At 47.8% G+C, this 24270-nt stretch overlaps 1 protein-coding gene across 11 annotated transcripts; it reads left to right on the forward strand.

Annotated features, from left to right (window-relative positions):
- Positions 1–454: 454 nt before the first annotated feature.
- SMIM17 (small integral membrane protein 17) lies at positions 455–23949 on the forward strand. Of its 11 annotated transcripts, none has more exons than XM_078062455.1 (8): positions 455–1187; positions 1346–1439; positions 2694–2806; positions 4439–4505; positions 17102–17355; positions 19582–19658; positions 21383–21547; positions 21672–23493. In XM_078062455.1, exons 5-8 carry the CDS (start codon positions 17193–17195, stop codon positions 21780–21782), a joined length of 516 nt encoding a protein of 171 aa, XP_077918581.1. In that variant the 5' UTR covers positions 455–1187; positions 1346–1439; positions 2694–2806; positions 4439–4505; positions 17102–17192; the 3' UTR covers positions 21783–23493. The 11 variants fall into 11 exon arrangements, 10 of the variants coding, with proteins under 10 accessions (XP_077918581.1, XP_077918583.1, XP_077918580.1 ...); XM_078062457.1 differs by having other exon boundaries at positions 455–618; XM_078062454.1 differs by lacking the exon at positions 2694–2806.
- The last annotated feature ends 321 nt before the right edge of the window (positions 23950–24270 follow it).

A 24270-nucleotide genomic window follows, 5' to 3' on the forward strand; every position in this document is an offset into this window, starting at 1 on the left:
GAGGAGGGGAGGGAGGGGCTTGGAGGGCAGCAGGGGGAGGATAGGGAGGGGAGGTGGGGCGGGGCCTGGAGGGGGCGTGGAGAAGGCAGCCGGGAAGGGGCTTAGGGGGAGGAGTGGGGAGGAGAGGAGGGGCGGTGCAGAAAGGAGGGGAAGGTGAAGAGAGGTGGAAGCGGGAGGAAAGCGATGTAGGATGGAGGGAAGGAGGAGAGGAGGGGAGGGAGCGTAGGGAAGACGGCGGATGAGGAAGGAGGGGGCGGCAGGAAAGGACAGGACAGGACAGCTGTAGGAAAGCAGAGGGGGGGGAGGTGGGGTGAGAGGGAGGAGGAGCGGAGGGGGCAAGGGGGGAGGAAGGAGGCGCTGGAAGGGCCGCGGGAAAGGGGGCTGGCGAGGAGCTCGGGGAGCGGAGGAGGTGGGCGGGGTGGGGAGCCGAGGGGGAGGGGTAAGAGGAAGATGAGGGAATGAAGAAGGGAGGGAAGGGAAACAGGGTCAACAATGCTGGAAAGGACAAGGAGGTGATGGGTTAGACCTGGGTGGGAGCAGGATCTCTGGCCCCAGGTGCGCCTGGGTTCGGACCCCGGCCAGGAGTCGTTGGACCTCGCAGCCGCGGTCTTCTCACCGGTAAGGAGTTACGAGTAAGGAAACCTGCCCCGCAGGGTTGCTCTGTGAGTTACACGAGCCCGTGCCCACGGCGTTCTCAGAGGGGAGCTCTACGAGGACCCGCTGGATAAAACCCCGCAGCAACGACACCACCAACGGCAAGACCGCACTTCCTACTGTGTATGAAATGCCAGGGCTGTTCCAAGCACCTGGCGGGGATTAACCCCTGGATCCTTACCGCCCATCTCTGAGGTGCGCCTCTTGCCGTGTACCCGGATGACTTTGCTGCTGTCACTGATGGGGTGCGTGCTCTGTGCCAGGCCCCCTGAGAGACTCTGGACACCATATAATGTCCTTCAACTGCAGGAGGAGGAGGCTTAGGTGTAATGAATTTGGGAAAGGCCACAGGACAGGGTCAGCAAGATGCGGGTAGCATGTGGCTGTGTTTTTGTCTCTACTTGGATCTAAGCTAGAAAATCCTGGAATTTGCGGAGAACGGATGGGCAGAGCCGAACTCACCTGCCCTGGAGGCTCTGCCTACCGCCCCACGGGCACCCGAGTGGTCCTACAATACCTCTTCCCAGGAACTGGTGTTTTGTTTGTTTGTTTGTTTGTTCTGTTTTGTTTTGTTTTTCATTGTTCCTTTCTCTTCTCTGCCCCTTGGCTGCCTTTCCATTTTCCTTTTAAATTTTTCGCGTTTTGGATTTTAAAAATGGCACTTTTTTTCTTTTCTTTTCTTTTTTTGCAGCACCTGCTATCAAGAGTCGGACTCTGTTTTCCCAGTCCTTGAATCTGTGCTGTGTGGCTTGCTTTGACCAATAGAATGTGGCAGAAACGATGCGGTAGGATTTTGCAAGTTAGATCTGATTCTGTGTTTTTTTCCCCCCACACCACCAAGCAATTCTCTGACACTAGCTGGGTGTTGGAGACCCTATCTACCTAGAGGAGGTATCAGTTTGAAATAGCTAACTGGTATACCTTCCCAAAGTAATTTCCCTGTTGGCACTCCCACTGCCAATGTATAAGAATGTCTGTCTTAATTACTGCCCTGCCCATCATGGGCAGTGGCCATGAGCTCCTGAATTTTGGGATCTTAACTACATGGAAGAAGGTCAAAGTGTGAGAAGGTCAAAGTGTGTGTGTGGGGGGGGGGTGAAGACTGCTCATTGTCCACCAGTGTCTTGTTTCAACTTCTTCCATAGTGCTAGAACCCCTAAGTTTTAGCTGCATTTCGCAGACTCCCTTGCAGCTAGGTGTGGCCTTGTGACTAGGTTCTGTCCATCGAGGCGCCTCTGGTGGGCCCAGGTGAGAGCTTTCAGGCAGTGCACTGCTGCATTCAGATTCTGGGCTTGCCACTCCCTTGTTAAGGAACCTTGGGAAAGTGACTTAATTTCTTTACAGCTTAGTTTCTTCATCTGTACACTGGGGATAAGGGATAGTATCTACCTTACAGTGTTGTTGTGAAGGACAAATGGAGTCGTACGGCGAAGCATTTAGAGCAGGTCTTGGCACGTAGGCTCTCTTCCGTGTGGTCACATTATCATTGTAATAATTTTATTATCACCTCCTAAGGTTGATGTGAGGTTTAAGTGCAACCCTGCTCCATGCCTATTATCAGAACAAGTCTCCCTAGTGTTTATTGGTCTCTCAAGACCAGGGAGAAATATTGGGAGGGGATTATATCCATCCATCTACCCCCACTCACCCCCCCAGCACCAGCACTCCAGGGAGGGGGGGGGCAGTCAATGGATTTTCCATTTCCTTCATCATGGATACTCACTTGCCCTGTAAATATTTCCCAAAGCATGGACATTCATAAGAAGAATCTTCCTTTTGCCCAAGTTTCTTTAAAGAACTGCCTATGGGGATGGGATGTTTATTTAAGGGTGATCACCTGCTTCACAGAGAGGGTGAGAGGTGGGAAAGAAGTGGAGGAGAAGGAGAGGCAGGTCCGAAGGTGGCATTTTTTTCACTGCTGAATTTAATGTCACACAGGGAGGTTGGTGTGAGCAGAGGTGTGTGGAAAGGGGGAGGAGATACTTGGGTCAAGAAGGAGCCTGAGTTTTTTTTTTTTTTTCTTCTTCTTTCCTCCTTAGTGGTGGGAGAGAGGCCATCTAAGAAATAAGAAAGTGGATGCCTAATACAGGAAAGTACTTTGATTTACTGCATCCGCTGATAAGCAGGGACCTCAAGGGACAGAGGCGTCAGGGTGAGCTGGGAGTCATTCCTTCGAGAAATATCTGAGCACCTTCTCTGTGCCAGACACGTTCTAGGAGCTGGGAGTTCAGCAATGAGCAAACCAAGGCTCCTTGTCTTCTGGGTCCACTAGTGCTAATTTCTGAGTGCGATCAGAGGTAATGAGGGGGAGAGTGAGGGGAGGCTGCTTCGGCTTTGGAGTCAGGGAGGATCTCTCTGAGAAGGTGACGTTTGAGCAGAGCCTTGAGCAAATATACATAGTAGCAGCATGATTTCTGTACAGGTTATTAATCTATTGAGATGCTTCTGTGAAAGCTGGTAAATAGTTGACGGGAGGCCCCTGACCCTGCTGCCTTGTCCCGTCCTAGAGATCGCCAGAAGGGTGCTAGCTGTCCGTGATTAAAGTACTTAGATTAGCTCCTGCTGCTATGCAGGTTGCTGATTTATTGAAATTCTTTAGTGGGAGAGACAGAACAGAGGTACTTACCCTGTCTTACCTGAAACTGGGACCCTCATGTTTCCTTTCAAAAAAGTAATGATGAAATTATATAAGCCTACAGGGTAGAATAGAAAATAAGACAGCGTGCCTCCTGTGCATTTATCGCTCATATTTCTTTTTTTAGCATGTAGGGACACGACTTTTATTTTTAAAAGTAATTTTTAAAAAGATTTATTTATTTTTAGAGAGAGAGCGAGCGAGCAGGGCAGAAGGGCAGAGAGAGGGAGAAAGAGTCCTAAGCAGACTCCGGACTAAGCGCAGAGCCCGACTTAAAAAGTAGTTTTAAGCCACCATACATCTCGTGTCGACATTGTGTCCAGTTCTTTTTTCATTTTATCCTAATCCTTTAACAGTTTACCTACCTTTGTACTTTATTTCTCAATATTCACTGAAGAGCTTATTTGATACAAAACTCAAAGGAAACAAAAGAATATATGACAAAAAAAGCAAGGTTCTGTCTTCAAACACTGGGTTCTCTTATGGGAACCATTACTTGGGAGCCTTCAAGAGATGTTGTCCGTGTACATACACACATACACACACACACACACACCCCATCTCATCAGATCCTAACAGGGCCAGCAAAGAAGGGAATCAAATGGTAGGACTGTCTTTCCCTTAGCTGGTGGTCGACATCCAAGGGAGGGTTTCCACGGTAATCAACCATCTTTCACAGATGGAAAGAAAAGACGGGTTGGCTGCCCACGAATGGATCTGGGATCCTCTCTAGGGGAAGAGGACTGCTGTGGAGACCCAGAACAAAGACCGAACAAAGTAGACACAGCCAGCCATGGCCCAGCCCCCCTCCCCTCAGTAATGGACAATCCTGGGGTGAGCCTGGGGAGGGGAGGCACCTCTCCTGGTGTTGAAGAACCTCCAGAAATAGTCTGCCCCATGGAGCAGGACAGGGGCAGGCTCTAGAGCCAGTCTCTCAGGTCTGAATCACAAGTCTGCGATTTACTGGTTGTGTGAGCCAGGTGACTCAGTTTAATAGCTATCAGAAGGTGTTGGGAATCAGGGGTGAGCAAGACCATTCACATCCCATCTCTTGGAGGGGGACTCACCTTCTCCAAATCCCTTTTTAAATAGTATTATTTTATTTTATTTCTGGACAGTTAATAAGTAAACACATTTTCTTTGTCAAAGGTCAAAACATATTAAGCAAGACGTCCTGCTGATCTCACTTCATCAACCCTAGCCCTCTGCTCTAGAGGTGAGTAACTGGTGGTTTTGGGGTGCACTGGGAGGGTGCTTTTCGTTCTCATGTACAGATGTGTCTCTGCCCATAGAAACAGGTGCAATTTTTGTGTGCATATCTGGGAATGCATTGATTTTTTTTTTTTTTTTTAAGATTTTATTTATATATTTGAGAGAGAGAATGAGAGACAGAGAGCACGAGAGGGAAGAGGGTCAGAGGGAGAAGCAGACCCCCTGCTGAGCAGGGAGCCCGATGTGGGACTCGATCCCGGGACTCCAGGATCATGACCTGAGCCGAAAGCAGTCGCTTAACCAACTGAGCCACCCAGGCGCCCTGGGAATGCATTGATTTTAAGCTTCACTTTCCTTATCCATAGAACGATATCCATAGAACAATGGCTAATATTACCCATCCCATAATAACAATGCCAAATATATATAGGTCTTTTACTATACGCTATTATTACTGAATAAGTTGTAATAATTAAATCTATGTATCATATTTCTTTGATGCTAAAGTGCACTTTTTTTTTTACATTCTAACATCTCTGACTTTGAAATATGCCTTCATATTGTCAGTATTTTAGGATTTTAACTTTTTATCTTGTAAGCAGTACATGTGGGAGCAAAACTGTCACATTCACAGCATACTGTAGTCAGGAAGAAAAATTAGTTTGCACCCTGAGATTAACCAAATCTAACAGGGCCTCCCTCTCTAGTCCTGATCCCCCAATCATAAAACACTTCTTGTAAACCTGTAATCCGTGGTAAAAAACTTAATCCCTGAGTTTTGCCATGCTGAGACTTGAAGATATGTCTTCTGGCTGTGATCCTCATTTAACAAAACTACTGGTGTTTGGTCATGAATGAACAAATGTAACCTCGATAAACTTGCTAATCTTGTGAGCCTTTTCTCTTAAACGCCAGTCGTGATTTAAATTTCCCAAGCCTTTATGTACACATCTATGCATCCATAGAAAGGGGCGCCTGGGTGGCTCAGTCGTTTAGCGTCTGCCTTCGGCTCAGGTCATGATCCCAGGGTCCTGGGGTCGAGCCCCGCATCGGGCTCCCTGCTCAGCGGGAAGCCTGCTTCTCCCTCTCCCACTCCCCCTGCTTGTGTTCCCTCTCTTGCTATGTCTCTCTCTGTCAAATAAATAAATATAATCTTTAAAAAAAAAAAAAAATATGCATCCATAGAAAATATCCGACATTGTTTTATATGTTGTTGGGTTTTCATATGAGTGATATCAGACTGCGTCTGTGGTTTTGCAGCTTGCTTTTTTTCCATGCAATGATGTGTCTTCAAGATCTTTCCATATCAGTCCCTAAAGATCTATTTTGTTCTGTAAAATGAAGGTAAGAACATTACCCAACTAACAGCATGGAGGAGGGCGTGTATTTCTCTAAGCAGACTTGGCAACTCTGCCATTTTTCTGTTTCACCCCAGAGGGCCTCCCCACCCCCACCCAAGTGACTAAATACTTCAAGGTTTTAGGCAACTAGGTGCATTTTCTCACTTCAATCATCTGGCTTTTCCCCTGCAGAATAAACTGAAGAATTCTCAATAGTAACGAAATAAGAAGGTCTTTGGTGACGGATTGCCCTGGGTTAAATTCTGGCTCTTTACAAGTTGAATTTGGGTCTTTTCCAAGAGATCTGAGGCTTCCAAATGGTTACTCTCTGGAAATAACCTTAATGTCTGCTAGTTGGGGGAAAGACCATGTAGCCACATAGTGGGATTAATTCCCTGTGGTTGTTTAAGTTTTTTTAAGTTTTATTTATTTACTTGCCAGAGAGAGAGAAAGAGAGAAAGCACAAGCAGGGGAAACGGCAGGCAGAGGGAGACTGGGATCATGACCTGAGCTGAAGGCAGATGCTTAACTGACTGAGCCACCCAGGCGCCCTCTCTCTGTAGTTGTTTAAAAGAGTAAGTAGATTCTTTTCTTTGGGGGATGATCCTTGCTGACAGGATTCCTTGCTTGATGCCACAGTCCTGTCCTCTGGGCCATAGCCAAGGGACCAGAGTGCGGAACAACAGATCAGCGGCCCATGGAATTGTCTCATGGCAGAGTTTTGCTCAATAATGACTCCGTGATGTTAGATGACTCAACTGTGCAGACCATGGGCTGCATCCAGCCCACCTATGTGTTGGTTCAGTTCACTCATCTTTTTAATTTAATGAGTTGCCATCATTAAGATACTGGGATATTTTATGATTACGAACATCACTTTTCATTCACTCAACCCTTAAAAAGAACATTCATAGAACATCTGGGATGTGTCAAACAATGTTCTAAGTGCTAGAGGCCCAGGGATGAATTAGAAACACACAGTCCCTACCCATCATAGAGTCTACATTCTAGAAGGTGAGGCAGACAAGAAGCAAGAAAAAAAAAAAATATATATATATATATAATGTAATGAGTTCCAGTTTCTTTAGAAAATTTGGAATATCGAAACCTACCAGGCCAACAACTCCATGAGAAGATAGAAAAGTAGGTAAGAGTCAGACTTCAGTGACTCTTGCTGATCAAAGTGTTCATATCAGAGGCTTGAGCCTTCCTGCCTCTTGAAAAGGTGTGGAAATCATCCTCTTAGGGGAAGGGGATATGCCTCAGGCATCCTGGATGTTCCCTGCAATGGCCAGCACATAGTGGGTGCTTTATGAATGTCTGTCTCTTGAGTGATATGACCAGATCTTTGGGAAAAACAAACATATTCATTCATTCATTCATTCATTCATCCATCCCACAGTGGCTGGATTTTATGCCAGGGACTCTTTGTTGAAGACTTTGGACAATTCAAAACTCACATAATTCAAGATTAATCCTAACAAAAGTTGTTGGCATGTATTTTCACTAGCTAAAGTGATAGTATAATAACAAGCATAGTTTACAATGTACACAATTGGTCATATTCCAACTTATGGGTTTTTTATTAAAGGAATTTTAAATTGTAAAGCTTCTTCTCATTTCAAAAAATGCCCCCAATGCTCATGATTTCAAATGTTTATAATTCAGGTTAGCATAAAATATAGCCATGCTAGTATTTATATAAATCTACAGTAATATTCTTCTTGTGACCCCACCTCATAACATAAAAATAGGGTCTTGCCAATAATTCACATATGCTTATATAGCACTCCCATTTCCCCCCAGCCCAAGGTAACCATGAGCCTGAATCCTGGGCACTTTTCCCTTGATTTCCTTTTTGTACATTTTTCCCCTCAGAGATGCTCTGGAAACTCTGCATTAATAATTCCAGTCAGGTTGTAGTCAGGCCCTGCTGTCCTAAGAGCCAAAGTTGCCTCTTAAAAATGACTCTGCAGCTGTGGTGAGCACTGTGAATTGTGTAAGACTGATGAATCACAGACCTGTACCCCTGAAACAAATAATACATTATATATTAATTAAAAAAATGACTTCGCAGTTTTCTCCCTCATCTGCTTTCATCCTGAGCTCCCCACAGCCCAGAGAGCTTTGTTTCAGCCAACAGCAGGGCTTTTCCCAGGCAGACTCGTTCTTTGAAGAAGAGAGAGAGGGAGAGAGGGTGAGGGTGGCAAGAGGGGGAAATGGGGGGAGGGAGGGAGACAGAGTCAGAAAGAGAGGGAAGGAGGGAGAGGGAGAGAGACAGAGACAGAGATAGAGGTAGAGAGGAAGAGGGAGGGAGAGGGAGAGACAGAGAGAGGCAGAGAAAGGGAGAGAGAGAGGCAGAGAGAGAGACATGCATACATAAAGAGACAGATAGAGGCAGAGAGAGAGGAAGGGGAGGGAGGGGGAGAGGGAGAGGGAGGGAGAGAGAGAGGCAGAGAGAGAGACGCACAGAGAGAGAGGGAGGGAGGGAGAGAGAGGCAGAGGGAGGGATAGAAAGAGGCAGAGAGAGACACACACAGAGACAGAGAGAGAGGCAGAGAGGGAGACAGAGGTAGAGGCGGACAGAGAGACAGACAGAGTGAGGGAGCGAGAGAGAGGGAGGGAGAGAGGCAGAGAGGAAGAGCCCTCTCCAGCTAGTCGGCCTAGAGATTCAGCACCACGGACAGCTCAGGCCCGACCGGTTCAGCACCGCGGACAGTGTCAGGAGCCCACTTCTGCCGCTGGCTCTGCCAGATACATGTGTTCTTCTCCTCTCCTCCTCCCTTTTCCTCTTCCCCTTCTTCTTCTTTAAAAATTTTATTTCTTTATTTGAGAGAGAGTGAGCAAAAGAGAGCAGGAGCAGGGGCAGAGGGAGAGGGACAAGCAGACTCCCCGCTGAGCAGGGAGACCGATGCAGGACTCCATCCCAGGACCCTGGGATCGTGATCTGAGCCGAAGGCAGACACTTAACCGACTGAGCCACGCAGGCGCCCCTACGTGTGCTCTTCTGAGCATTCCTGGGCCCACTCCACAACCCTCACCGCCAGAGTTTCTGAATGCTGATATCTGGGTAACACAGGTTCTCCTGGTGTTAACCTCAAAAAGCACAGACATCAAATACTTAACATGCCCCAAAGAGGGTATTCTGGATTTTCTCACAGACAAAAAAAGTGGGTCCTCCTCACTGCATTCACTATAGGGCACTTAGTTGTTCAGGCTCAAAGTCCAAAAGTCTTCCTTCCTTCTTTCCTTTCTCCTACCTCTCACATACCGCCCATCAGGGAGTCCTCTCAGCTCCATCTCTAGAGTGTATCCTGAATCTGTCCACAGCTTACCACCCCTACTGCCCCACATCACTCCAATCCACCATCATGTTTTGCTTGGTTTATTCCAGCAACCTCCTAACTGATCTTCCCATTTTACCTCTTGCCCCTTCTAGAGTTTTTCCCACACAACCGTTTCAGTCATGCCTTGAAAATGTAAACTGATTATATCACACCCTTCCTCGATGTCCTTCCATAGTTTCCCAGTGCAGCTACCAATAACATTCAAAGATGTTGCTGTGGCTTTCAAGACCATGGGAGGCTTTCTGATCCTATCTCCCATTACTCTCTCCCTTGCCTGACCACTCTGGTCAAAGTGGCCTTCTTGTTGTCTTGGCACCCCGAGCAGCATCTGCAACATAACAGCTGCTTAATAAATATTTGTTGAATTGCTGAATGAGTGAGTGAGTGAATGAGTGAACACCTAGCATTAATTTGTCTTTTCCCAGCTACTCATGGATCCCCAAAGAGATGTCAACAGTACTCAACTCCTGATCAAAGAGCAGTCATAGGTACTGGTCCAGGGTTTGAGAGCTGTGTTGCAAGTCCCCAAGACCACCCCCAGGTTTGATGATTCGCTAGCAGGACTCACAGAACTCATCATATAGGCATCCTCATGATGATGATTTATTATAGTGGAAGAGTATGAATCACAGTCAGCAAAGGGAAAAAGCTCATGCACATGACGCATCTTCACCTTTCCGTGGCCTCATGGTAATGAGTTTACTTCTCCACCCTTCAACTCACCATGAAGAGTGAAGATGTGTCACAGCTAGGGTGATGGTGAATTGGGGCCAATAATTCAATCTACCACATCAAGTAGAAGCTTCTAGCTATGATTTATTAATTTTTATTTTATTTCCATTTTTTGGTATGAAGCACAAAACTGGCTTTTCACTTATAAAGTGCTGCAAACTTTCCTTTTAAGGGGCGTTTTTTTTTTTTTTAAGATTTTATTTATTTATTTGACAGACAGAGACACAGCAAGAGAGGGAACACAAGCAGGGGGAGTGGGAGAGGGAGAAGCAGGCTTCCCGTGGAGCAGGGAGCCCAACGCGGGGCTCGATCCCAGGACCCTGGGATCACGACCTGAGCCGAAGGCAGACACTTAACCACTGAACCACCCAGGCGCCCCTTAAGGGGCCCGTTTTAAAAAGAAAGTGCATTTATTTAAAATAAAATTGCTACTTACTAATATACGGATGTTATGCACAAATGGAAGTAGTCACAAAGTGATTTCCATTTATGTAGAGACATGGCAAAGATTGAGCAAAGGAAATGTGAGAGACTGAAGAAAGGTCAGAGGAAGACAGAATAAGATTCCAGACATTCTCTCTGCTCTGGGGAAGGAGTCATTTCCTAAGAAGTCATTCATTAGCTCCCCCCGCCACCTCTGACCCTGGGGAAACCCCGCAAACTTGAGTCTGTTTTAAGAACAGCCCTTAATTATAAACTATTAGGATCACGCCTGGAATTTCCCCCCATGTGGCGGGCCTGGTGTTCAATAATAATGACTCAGTCTGTATGAGGTGCATGTATTAACTCTGGTGTTCACGATAACCCTATGAGGTAGGATCTGTTACTGTCCTTATTTTACAGATAAGGAAACTGAGACTCAATTTATTCACTTCCCAGATGTACACAGCTGGTGTGCAGTGGATCTGGTCTGGAGGCCAACCTCTCAAGCCCCTCAAAGGCTCCATGAGCTGGGCAGCTACCCTAGTGTCCTGCACTAAATGTCCTGTTATCAGAGGAAAAGGTGAGGGGTGAATGAGGAGCCTTACTCTAAATCTGTCTCTCCTCTATTCACACTGAACTATGCTCAGAATGGCTGGAAGCTCATCTCCTAAACTTCTAAACAAAGAAAGCTTCCAGGGCGCCTGGGTGGCTCAGTTGGTTAAGTGTCTGCCTTCAGCTCAGGTCATGATCTTAGGGTCCTGGGATGGAGCCTTGTGTCGGGCTCCCTGCTGAGCAGGGAGTCTGCTTCTCCTTCTCCCTCTGCCCTTCCACCCACCACTTGTGCTCTCTCTCTCTCTCTCAAATAAATAAATAAAAAGTCTTAAAAAAAAAAAAAAAGAAAGAAAGAAAGCTATCCCTCCAAATTGTGTGACATATATGAAACACCTAAGAAAACCAATCTCAATCCTCCCATATTCTTGCCACGTGTTCTCTGGACAAATCATGTAACTCCTTCATGCCTTAGTTCCCTTCTCTGCTAGATGGGGACAATAATACCCTACCACTTGGGGTCATTGAATGAAATGAAATAATGTACATGTATGTGATGCCTTTGCTCATCAATTTGGTTGGATAAATGACAGTTATTTCGACTGTTTTTCTGGGAAACCAGGATTATTCAATTGTCTATACATTTGGAAAAGAAAGTTAGATCTTTACTTCACACTATTCAAAAAAATTCCAGAAGGTGCAACAAACTAAACATAAAACGAGACTGTAAAGTATGAGGTTGGGGAGTTAGGTCTGTTTATCAGAGTAGAAAAAATGGATAGCTTGAACTTTATCAAAATCCAAAACTTTAGGCGCTGTGTAAGCAAAGTGAAAAGATAAGTGACAGGCCAGAGAAAATATCTGCCACAGATAGAGGAACAGGCACAGGATCAGTATCCAGAATATATAAAGAATGCCTATAAATCAAGAAGCAAAAGTTATACAAACAGAGTAAGGCAGGGAGATTATAAACAAGCAATTCACAAACAGAAAATAAACCTGGTCAACAAACATGTAATGTAATGAAATGAAAATAAGACCACAAAGAGAGAGGCCACTTTTTCCCCCCCACCTATGGCCCCTGGGCCGCCAGGTGGCTGCCAAGGCCATTGCTGTGCTCTGACGGGCTTGGGGTGGCCGCAGGAGCCGTCTGGGGGACCACAGCCCCAGGTGCCTCAGAAGGGAACAGTGAGGAAAGATGAGACATCATTGCTCAGATCCACATGATGTAAGAGCCCTATGTCATTTCCAGATCATTCCCCTATCCTGACATCTGACCTCTAAGACGTCTCCCAGTTTCTTTCATAATTTCCTCTGCCCACAGCCAGCACCTAAAGAGTGTGCGCAGCCTGGCTCTTAGCCCAGGGCCCTCAGCACCCCATACCCCTGCCTTGCCCGCCTCCCCCTTCCAACAGCAGATGTAGCTCTGGGAACTTTGCAGGTGCAGAGTATGTATATTTATATTTTTGTAACACATGAGGGAAGTTCCCCTCAGCTCATTTGTAAATAAAGATCTTTGTGGGTCCCTGAAAAAAAAAATCTAAAAATTTGGTGTAGCTTCCACGAGAGCAGTTTGGCACGTAGTGATGACATTCTAAAACTTGAACAACAGTGATAATAATAGCAACAATTAGGCACTGTTCTAAGCCCCATACAAGCCTGGTTTATTTTTTACCTTAACAGCAGTCTTGGGAGGTGGTAAGCAGAATGAGAAACCGAGGCACAGAGAGGCTAAGCGACACACCCAAGGACACACTAGTAGCAAATGGCAGAGCCAGCCTCCGACCCCAGGCGGTCTGGCCTCGCGTCCCAGGGGCTGCCACACCCCTGCCCCAACTCCTCCCTCCTCCCTCCCACCCTGACCCGGGTTTGCGGGATTGAGAATCCCCAAGGAGCCTGAGAGAGTTGTTGGCCTTGGCGCGCATCTGCAGCTAGGGAAGTTGGGCATGACCTCCGTGCCCATCAGCGGGGATGGCCGGCTCATCCCACTGCGGCTGACCCGAGGCGGGCGCAGCACCACACCTCATCCTGTGGCCCCTCCGCTCCTTTCCCTACCCCACTGCAGGCTCCGGCTCCCCGGGAGGGGGGAGGGGAGGCGGCGAGAAGGCCGCCCACCCTCCCAACTCCCCCACGTCCCCCACCCCCACCCCCTCAGCCTCCGCGTCTGCGCAGCTGCGGTCGCCGCGGCTCCAGCTCTGCAGTGCCGGGCCTGGGTCTGGTTGGGGAGGGTGAGTCCTTCGAGGGACCCCCGCGGGCGGGAGGGCGGGCTTCGAAAAGGGGCTGGGGGCGCGGGCGGCGACCCGGGGAGCGCGCTGTAAATGTGTGCGAGCGCGTCTGTGTCTGGCGGTGGGGTCGGAGGCGTTCCGCGGGTGCGCGTCCAGGGAGGGGGTCTCCCACTCCGTCCGCCGGGAGAGGGCTGGGCTGCTCCGGTCGGCTCTGCTGCTCCGCCCCGCGCGCGCTCCGCAGCTGAATTTCGGCCTCCGCGCGAGGAGAGGAATGGCCCCGCATTGCGCGCCCTCGTGGGTCGCTGGGGACACGTGCGCCCCGGTCTCGCGGGGGTCTCGGCGTCTGTGTGCGCCCTCCCGCTGCGTTCAGCGCGCCGAGCCTGCGTGCCCGCCCGTGTGCACACCTGAGCCCGCGTGCGCTGCGTGTCCGGGCGCGCGTACCGCCCTGCGTGTCCGGGCGCACAGGCGCTGGGGTCGGACGTGCTGCGCCCCGCCCGCTCCGAGGAGCTGTGTGGCTCTGAGGACTTTCACTGGCCGTAGGACGGGCGGCACAGGACCTGCCGCGGAGAATTAGGGCGAGGGTTACAGTAGGAAAGGCTTGTGCGTGCGCCCCGACGCCCCGGCGCGCTCCCGGGAACGGCGGCTGCCAGGGTTGCCACCGCTTCCCCTCGGGGATGACCAGTTGGCTATTTCGCCGAGAACACGAGGCTGGGAGGTGTGAATTCCTTCGCACCCCTACCACCCCCTCAGATTTCTCTCTGTCCCTCCCCTCCTCCCTCTGCATCCGGCCAGATACAGCCTCTGTGACCGGGCCCCCCAGGCTCTTGTCTTCTCCGTCGGTCACCTCTCTTCCCTGGCCTTCTTTCCCCTCAGTCTAAACACACGATTATAGCTCATGTTAAAAACAAAACATAACCCCCGACTCCTGCTCTATCACGAACTTCTCCATCAAGACCAATGTTTTTTTTTCTTGGAAAATGTTTATGCTCACAGCCTCCCCTCGCACCCTCTACATACTTCCCAGCGCACACCGAGATTGCAAACTAACAGCCCCACAACCTGCGTTAGTTGACTCGCTGGCATGTGTCCTCCTTTTAAACATCGGAAAGTATTTTAAAATGCTGAAGATAATCTAAAACTGTAGATTGCCAGTGTTCTCCTGTGAAATCAGAAGATAGGAGACCATGCGCCCACGTTTTCACCGGGCAAGTATTGGTTGGGCTTCTTCAGACGGACCGGATCTCTCCTTGGCCACAGTCCCCACCACACCCTGTCACCTCTGCCCATCCCAGGCATCAGCTGGCATTTGCTCACGTCCTCCTCACAATAGAGAAGAATTTCTCTAGACCCATATTTCATTTTCACTTTCAAACAGTGAAGTACAAGCAGGGAGGGACATCTTTATCTTTCTAGGTCTATCCCACTTTTGTGATCTGCCGAGCTCCTGGAGGTTGAACCCTGCTGCTGGTATCTCTGTCTGTGGCAGCACCAGGTCTGCGGCTCTGTTCCTTCCTCTCTGCTTGCTATCCTCCTGCTGCAGGAGAATGTGAGCCGCTGAACGTGTTGAATTCATCTGCGAATCCCCAGTACTCAGCACAGGTCTCGCCCAAGGTTCTGGCTGAGAAATGCTTTGAAGAAGTCATTTACGTTCAAGCACCCATGGGTGGCAAGTGCTAACGGGGTCCCACAGGAAGTGATGTCTCAGCTCAGCCCTGAGGTATGGGCCCGGTTCCTAGAAGCCAACACAGAGGGGCAAGGGTGAGCCAGCCAGAGGAAAGACCTGTGTGTTCCTCCACTCGTCAGGTACTCACTGTGTATGAAGTCTCCTTTGGTCTCAGCAGAAACCTCACAATGACTCGGTGAGGTAGCCGCCGTTTCTGTCGACACCCCCACTTTACGAATGGGCACATTGAAATGTGGGGAATTTAAGTGGCCTGCCTAGGGTCACACAGCGAATGCGTGGCAGAGCCAAAAATTCATGCCTTGCCAGGCTGGCAGCCGTGAGCATCCTATTACCACCATTCTTCCCCCACCTTCAACTATTCTGTAAGTCGTCTCAGCAGCACCCACTCTACCATTCCCCTATTCTTTTTCCTTCACATCCCTTCCCTTGTTCCTCTTCTAGCATTTTTATTTAATCCCTGTGGTAGGCAGAAAGATGGTTCCCCAAAGATGCCCACCACCTCATCCCCAGAACCTGTGAATATGTTGATTACAGGGTGAGGGCTGATTAAGGTTGCTGATCAGCTGACTTGGAGATGGGGGGTGATCCTGGATTCTTCGTGTGGGAGCAAAACAATCACGAGGGCCCTTAAAAGTGGAAGGGGCAGGGGAGTCAGAATCACAGTGATGCAGTGTGAGAAAGACTCAAGTGGCCAATGCAGGCTTTAAAGATGGAATGTGCGGGTGACAAGACAAGTGGACAGTGATGCCTATGGACACTGTTGGGGACGATGGTGGAGCCCGGGTCAAGAGCAGGGGACCCAGGAGGCAGGCTGTGCTAGGGGCTGGGGACAGAGGGCACCAGTGTCTGGGGAAATGCATTCAGATTTGGGTTTCGAGGGTTTGGAGCTGCCCCCGTCCGCAAGGAAGACCTCCGTGATGATGAGTAACGTAGAAGCAACGAGCAGATTCTGCATATCCGTAGTGTATGTGTTAGTTTCTGATATGAAAGCATTTCAGAGCTACTCACGGGCACAGGGATACCCCTGAGAGCCACATCTCCCCATTTTCCAGGTTCGGAAATCATCCTTTGTTTGCTCTGACCCCCTTTTGTCTCTGTCTTTTTCCTTCACTGTAGAAGTGTTTTATTTTATTTTATTTTACCTATTTTTAAAGTAGGTTCCACGCCCAATGTGGGGCTTGAACTCACGCCCCCTGGACCAAGAGTCATGCTCTACCCACTGAGCCCACCAGGCGCCACCGCAGAGGTATTTTAGAGCAAATCTCAGCCATCATGTCAGTTGACCCTTACACACTACAAAAACATCTCTAAAAAAATAAGATGGATATTTTTTTACCTGTCCATAAGACCATTTCCACACCCAACAGAAGCGATGAGAGTGCCCTGACGTCATCGAATACCCAGTCCATAATCAATTCCCTTGATTGTCTTTAAAAAGTTTTTTTTTTTTTCACACCAGGTTTCTTTGACTCTGACTCCAAACATGGTCCCCACATGCTTTTGATTGTTCAGTCACTAATGTCTCTTTGACTCTAGACTATATGCCTGTGGTTTCTAAATTTGATATAACAATTTTTATTTGTATAAAACTAATTAAAGAAGAAAATGCTTTTAAAAGCTTTTATTTTCCCTATACCAAGAGAATTTACTCCTTTAAAAAAGATTGCTATTCACGAGGGCCGCCGGTAGGTTAATATAATGCAAGGTTGATAATGCGTACAGATCTCTAGAATAAGAACATAAACCAGATTTAGGGTCTCAAGGTAAAGGGTAACACAGTGTAGTTCAGACAGCTCCTTGCAAACAACCTCCTTCAGGAGGGTTGACAAGATCTAGAATGAGAATACTAAAGAACATCTCATTTTAAATTAGACTTTTAACCCCCCACCTGGGGAATGCTTCTCGGTTTTCTTTTATGCCAACAAAGGAGAAAGTTGGGGCTGCTGGGGGTTGGTGGAAAGACTGTGACCCTTTTCTCTGCAGCCGGGGGGAATCTGGGGGCGACTCTGTCTTCCTAAAACCTTCTGGCTATGTGCTTTGGGCTGTGGAATGAGCCTGTGTGTGAATGTGCCGCTCTCTGGCCCCCACCTCGAAACTCCTCTTCTGTTTCTTGCTTTATTTGTCTCTGGGGCACTTGTCACTTGGCACGCCGTCTCTCCTCGCCCAGGGCCCGCTAGAATGCAAGCCCCACGGGAGCAGGGGGCCTGCGTCCGTCACTGCTGTGTCTCCGGCACCTAGATAGTGCCTGGCACGCAGATGACACTCGGTAGATATTTGTGGAATGACGAAATGTTTGTCAGCCCCCCAGGGTCTGAATCCTGTGCCCAGGGAACCCAACGCGAGCAGGAGGAGAACGAGCGGCTTGCCTTGGAAACTCTCCATCCCGGGAAGATGCAGAGCCTCAGGCCGGAGCAGATTCGGGGGCTGCTGGAGCCCGAGAGGGCCAAGACGCTGCTTCCCCGGGAGAGCAGGGCCTGGGAGAAGCGTGCCGCCCTCGCCAAAGACTGGGTGGCTGTGGAGGTTGGGGCCACCAGCTGTGACGGTGACGAGAAAGGTGAGGGCGGGCGTCCCGTGGGCGGTGGGGGGAAGGTTGTGGCAGAGCCTCTGGGAAGACACGACACTCATCCCTTCACTCGTTCAGTGGACAGATGTTTATGGAGCCCTGTGTCCATCAGCCTTTGCTGGGTAGCAGGTGGCCCCGAAACTTAGTGGCTTATAGCAACAGTCATTTCTCTGCTCAGGATTCTGCAGGTCAGCATATGACGCGGCCTCAGGGGACAGCCTGCATTTGCCCGAAAATCCACGGTGAGCGGGCCGGGGCAGCTGGTTGACCTCACTCGCGGGTCTGGCCGGTTTGAGGGTGCTGACTTTGGGCTCCTTGTCTCTTGCAGGCGAGCCCAGGCGTATTCTCCTGGGGGTGGTTGCAGGGAAAGGGAGGGAAAACTTCAATTCGCAAGCACTTTTTAAGCTGTACTGGCCACCCAGTTGCTCACAGGCCATGGGTTAAAGTCAGCTGCGTGGTCAAGTTCAGTATCACTGAGGGAGGGGGCTGCCCAGGGGTGTGGACACAGGGATCGGTGAACAAGTGGAAGGCCATTTGGAACAAAAATCTACCACAAGCACCTACTATGTACCAGGTGCTCGGGATCTAGCCGCAAACAAGATGGCCCAGTAGAGCTGATTTTAGTGGAGAAACAGACAATAAACAAGCAACGAAATAAAAAGAAAAGTAATGTCTGATGAGGGCTCCAAAGACAGTAAAATGGGATGATTGACGGAGAGGGACCCAAGTGTGGTCAGGGAGGGTGAGAGAGGCAGGAGAAGGAGTCGTTTATTCCAAGAGCCGGGGGGTCCCCTCGTGGGCCACTGGAGCCACACAGACGATGACCCCGCAGAGGCGACAAGCTTGCTGAGTTTGAGGAGGCTGTGCTCACTGAACAGAGCAGAGACATGGGGGAAGAAGGTAGAGACCAGCCGGGGCCAGCAAGTGATGGGGCGTCTTGGAGACCGCCGCACAGTGTATGTTATCTGAATATTGGGAAGCCACCAGAAGGTTTTGCAGAGGAGGAAGACGGGATCTCATTTGTGTTTCAAAAAGATTCTGCTAACTCAGTGGTTCTCAACTGGGGGCCATGTTGCACCCCACCTCCCCTCCCCAGGGGACGTTCGGCAAAGTCTGGAGTTTGGCTTATCTGAATGGGAAAGGTGCTACCAGCACAAAATGGGTCGAGGCAATGCTGCTAGGCAGAGGACAAGGACCCCACCCTATGAGGCCCGGGACCCACCCCCACTACCAGGAGTTATGCAGCTTGCAAGGTCAATGGCGCCCAGGTTGAGAAAGCCTGCATCCAGCTGTGTGTGAGGATGAACTGTAGGATTAGGAGGTCAGAGTGGAAGCTGGGAGGCCAGATAGGAGTTTCCTGCAACCATCTGGGAGAGAGATGACCGAGCCCACATGTGGCAGTGGTGGACATGAGATATTGGGGACACATCTGGGAGGGAGAATTGGAGTTCTTGCAGAGATTGGGGACACATCTGGGAGGGAGAATCAGAGTTCTTGCAGATGGATGTGCGGAGGGGAGGACAAGAGAGATTCCCAGGATAACTCCTGAGGTTGGGGCTCAAAGAGCTGGACTGAGGGTGGGACCCCTGAAAGGCTGGAGCTTCTACTTGGGGCAGCATCTTTCCTTCTCCCACCGGGGACAAGCAGGCCTGGGACGGAGGTGTGGATGATATGGGTGTCAGTTCTGGTAGTGAGGAGGAGGTTGGGGGGCTCCGAGCGGAGCCTGGGTGCAGGAGGAGTGGAAAATGCCGATCTTTGGCCTGACCCCTAGTTCTATCCAGCTAAGGGGTGAGAAGGTTGTTGAAGTTCAAATATGGGGAGATATCTACACTGGTGGCTGGAAGCTGGGCAAACCTGCTTCATCCTGGCTTAATTCCACACTTTTTCCTCTGCTCCCTCACTCAGTTTTTGCAGGAGGCACGTAGAGAAGGGACAGTTTTACCCATTTGACAGGTGAAGGAACAGAGGCTCAGGAGGCAGATCACATCAGGTGACCCACTTTAAGTCTTCTAGGTAATGACAGAAACAGGATCAGAATTCAGGTCTCGTATTCTCTCTGCACCACCTGAACCACGTGGGCCAGAATGTGTGTGTGCATGCGAGTGTGACAGGAAAGAGAACAGGGTAGGATGGCAGGTGGGACGAGCAGGCAGAGCACTCCCTCCCACCCCCCAGCTGCCCTGGTCACTGACTCGTGGTCCTGTCTCCTGTGCTCAGGTCTGTCTTCTCAAGAGCCTGGGCTGGCCCAGGAGTGGAACGCGGTGGAGGGAGATGACGAGTCAGAGGACTCTCAGGTAAGTTGGGGGTTCCCTCCTCTTTCCCAGATGCCCCGCCCCACAGATCTCAGTGGGTTGTCCATTCCTTTCCTCAGCTTGGAATTTCCCCAACCAAGCAGTGTCCCATGGGAAACAGGACATAGTCCGGTGGTAGTCAGACATGGAGTGGAGGGTCTCCATGTGATGTGGAGCTCCCTCCACACATACCCGCCAACCCTTCACTCATAAACTCAAATTAGCCATTCATTCACCTGTCTCCTCATTCATCTGCCCAACCTTTCATTTGCCTACTCATCCATATACGCATTCCGTCCCTCCCTCTGTCTGTCTGTCCATTCATGTACCTCCTCTGTCTACTTATCCATCCGCCCACTGCTCCGCCCGTCCACTCACCCGTCTGATCATCCACCGGCTCATCGAACACCCATCAACCATTTACTGTCCTCTCATCCACCCAACCTTTCATTCGCCTGCACGTCATGCATACATCCAGTTACCTGTGTACTTACCCACCCACCCACCCATCCATATGCAGTCACTCCACTCCATTGCCATATATCCTTGTAGACGTTTTTCCCCTTGGAAACTGAGACTAGTTGGGATTTTTGTGCAAGGGATTTGTTGAGGGCGCCGTGCTCTCAGGAGGAACCTGTAGGTGGTGAGGGAAGCTGGAAAGAGCGAGAGGGGGTTTAATTGGGGTCCAGCCTGGGCCCGATCCCACGGGGAGCTCTGGAGCAACAATAGTCTTCGTCCTCCTCTGAGCCAGTGGGGAGCCTGTTACGTCCCTTCGCTGGTGTGGACGGCCTCCCCTGTGATTCTCTAGGGGAATTTCTCGGAAGGGGGCAATCATAAATATAAGCGCTAAACCATACTTAGCAGCCGATATGCACAGCAGTTGGAAGAGCGACAAAGGGGAACCAGGTGAGGCAGGGTTGGGTCTGTTATTAGTGGTACGTGGTGTGTGTGTGTGTGTGTAAAACTTCTGCATTGCAGATGACCTGTATTTATTACACTTTCTTAACTTTATACTCTGCTTTAAAAAATTGCCATAAATATTTCTAATGAAGTGCACAGATCAGTGAGTGTGTATACCAACACCCTGATGGAGATATCGAGCGCTGCCATTATCCTAGAAAATTCCTTCATCTTCCTTTCTAGTCTCTCTCACTCCCCCACCCCGAGGCAACCACATTTCTGATTTCGGCTCATATAGATTAGTTTTGCCTATTGTTGAGCTTCGTATAAATAGAGTCCTACAATAACTCACATGTATTTCTTAAAACCCAAAAAAGAGATTATAGCAAAATTATTATCCTGCCATTTGGTGTCTTCATAATAAATATTCTGGATAACTTTCCATATATATATATTTATTTAATTTATATATATATATATTTTTTTTTTAATTTACTTTTTACAGCTGCCAAATATTTTGTGGTTGGTATGCTGTGTCATACCATTTCCTCAACTGATGAATTGTCAGATTTTGGTGTTGTGATTGCCACAGAAAAATAAATATTTGTCAAGTTGTCCTATTTTTCTATAGCATGAATTATGAGGAACTTCATAAAAATCTGTATGTTCTGGTCCTAGCCAAGATCTACTGCATTAGATAATCCAAGGGAGGAGCCCCGATATTCGAAAAATATCCTCCAAGTTTTTCGGAGGCTTTGGCAGGTCTCAGAGCTGCTTAGGTTGAACATTTCATAGTATATGCTCCATCCATTTCTCTTCTTTTTCAGGATTTTTTTTTCATGTCGCCACTGCCTGGCTTTCCAGATAACTCCCTGTGTCATATCCATTCCCCAAACTTTCCTGATATTTTAAGACCTGTTGCACTCTACTCATCACTATTTTGGAGAAGAATTGTCACCATTAACCGTTTTGTCTTCCCATCCTTCATCATGGTATGTCTTTCCGTTCCTGCGTTCATTTGACAAAGATTTACAGAGCTCATACTCTGTGCCAGGCAAGAAACAGTGCTGGCCCCTCTGTTTCTAATATTTGTACTTTTTTTTTTCTCTGTTCCAGGGCTTTGTGGAGTGGTCGAAAGCTCCACAACAAACGACCATAGTCTTGGTAGTATGTGTCCTGTTTTTGTTCCTGGTTTTAACAGGGATGCCTATGATGTTCCACATTTAACTACAATGATGACGACTGTTCTGAAATAGATGCACTGTTTCTTGTTAAGGAAATGTCTTGGTTAAAAATCAGGAATAGGTTATTAGCAAATGCCTTTTAAACATCTATCAAGAAAAATTTTTTTTTTGTATTTAACCTTTTGGGGTGAGGTTTTGCATTACGGTATTTCATTGAACTTAAGACATTGTTGATTGTAAAACACATATTATTTTATATACGACTGAGAAAGGAAAATATGCTGCTTCATCATAAGATGCCACCAACTGGAAGATGCATCCCTGCTTCAGAGAGGACGAAAAAATGTGCAACTTGGGATTGATGAAATCTGGTAGACTTCTTAATATCACATCATCTTTGTAGTCTTAGGATCATGGTGCACCAGTCTTTCCAGACCCTGAATTGTACTTCATGATATTTTATGTATGACTCTCACCTCTCTCTTCATACATAAGATCGGTGCTATCTTTGTCACGTTTTGGTAACATGGCCAGGCTTGCATCATAGAAGGACGTCACTTTTATTGTTGTCTAAACCTTAGAATAGTTTCTGTAGCTTAAGAAGTATCACTTCCTTGACATTTTGAAAGAATTTACCAGTAATCAGGGCCTGGAGCTCTGGGGAGAAAGTTTCAGCTAAATTCTTGGGGGGCTTTCTCAGTTTCTTCCCATGTTATCGGTTTATGAATACTTTTTACTTCATTAATTTTGGTGATTTATAGCGTTTTTTTTTTTATGCCCTAGGAAATTCTTCATTCCATTGAACTTTTCAGATTATTGGCTGAATTATGAATACTATTCTATAATTAAATGAAAAACTTCTCTTTATTTTGTTCTAACCCCTTTCTTCCTTTCAACTTCTGTTTGTGGTTGACCCACTATTAGATTTATCAAAGTTTTACCTCATCTACGATTACTTTTCCAAGAACTAGCATTGGGATTTATTTATATCCATATTTCTCTAGTTTGTAATTTGTTTTCCATTAATACATATGGGGTTTATTTATTTTTATTATTTCTATCTCTTGTCTGTTTTTACATTGAATAATTAATTCATTTATAATCTCTTCTTACAAAATTATTTGCTAAAGTAGTGTACTTAATAATAAATGTACTTCTGATTGTAGCCTTGGCCACATCTTAAAGTTTGGTAATTTGTGTTCTTGTTTATGTTGTTGCCTAAATGTTATATTGTAGTGTTTCTACAATATAAAGAGTACTTTAAATTCAGTGATCAGGTTTATTTAAAAATAGTTTTGTTTTAATGATTTACTGCACTGTGAAAGTGTGGCCTTTAATATATCTGCTTTCAACACCCTTTTAAAAGCTTTTATTGTGGCCTACAACACGTCCAATGTTTGTACATGTTTTATGGACACTTAAGGTGAATATGTATTTTCAGTCTGTAGGATTCGAAACTCTACATGTCTGTTAATTAACTCAGTCTTATCAGTTATATTGCTTAGATTCATGTGTTATTTAATTCTGGCTCACCTTATCTGTCAAAAACCAGTAAGGTTATGTGAAAATCTGTTCGTATGACTGTGTTTGTCAATATATTTTTGTAACCTTTGCTTTATGTATTCAGCCTCTGTGTCATCTGCCGCACATGGTTCCAGCACTGTTATGTCTTTGCCAATTAAAGAATCCATGCAAGACACGAAGCACAATACCCGCACACGGTGGCCACGCAATAAATGTTAGTTAAAACCTGATTCTGAATCCTTTGTGAAATAGAAAATGATCATCTTTAAACCAATTCAATCCTTTGACTTTTATTTTACCTTGTCTGCTAGAGTTTGGTATTTCCATCCTGCTCTTTTTTAATTCATCTGTGTGTGTGTGTGTGTACGTGTGTGTATTTAGACTCTTTGTATCATTTTGTTTTAATAGGACTTCCAGAGGCCTCTCCTGAGTTTGCCAAAGAAATCAGGGCCGGGAGAAGTATGGGACTCTGTCTCTCCCCATCCTTCCCTCCAGCCGATTGCATCCAACGAGCAACAACAGACAGTTAAAAGAAACACAGCCTCAGCTGCTACATTCATTAGGATTTATTGGTTGCAAATAACAGAAGCTCAATTCAAATGAGCTTAAGCTCGTTGGTGACTAATTATTGATTCATGTTACGCCACCAAAGTTCGGGATGAAATTGGCTTAATTTATAGCATCCGCACTGGCCTTCTGCTGTTTGAACGAGCCCATCATGCGCCTGCCTCCGGACCTTTGCACTGCCTCCGGAATGGCCCTCTGCCCGGAATGCTCTTCCCCCAGAAGCTGACATGGCTCCCTCACCTCCTGCAGTGCTCTGCTCCAACGTCTCCTCAGAGAGGCCTCCCCCACCGTCCCCAAATAGCACCTCCCTCCGCTGGTCACTGTCTACATAACCTGATCACCACCTGACCCTTATGGGGTCATGAGGTTCTGGTCTGTCCTCCTCTGCCGGGTCTCCCTGGAGGAACTGAGTCCCGGGAAGGTTGAGTTGGGGGAGGGGA

The sequence above is a fragment of the Halichoerus grypus genome, chromosome 15 (assembly GCF_964656455.1).
Source record: "Halichoerus grypus chromosome 15, mHalGry1.hap1.1, whole genome shotgun sequence".
In the NCBI taxonomy this organism is placed as follows: domain Eukaryota; kingdom Metazoa; phylum Chordata; class Mammalia; order Carnivora; family Phocidae; genus Halichoerus; species Halichoerus grypus.

Coding starts and splice junctions, on each gene's coding strand:
- SMIM17 (XM_078062455.1), top strand. CDS start 17,193: ATGCAGAGCCTCAGGCCGGAGCAGATTCGGGGGCTGCTGGAGCCCGAG. Junction 17,356..19,581: donor CTGTGACGGTGACGAGAAAG/GTGAGGGCGGGC, acceptor TCCTGTGCTCAG/GTCTGTCTTCTCAAGAGCCT. Junction 19,659..21,382: donor ACGAGTCAGAGGACTCTCAG/GTAAGTTGGGGG, acceptor CTTCTTTTTCAG/GATTTTTTTTTCATGTCGCC.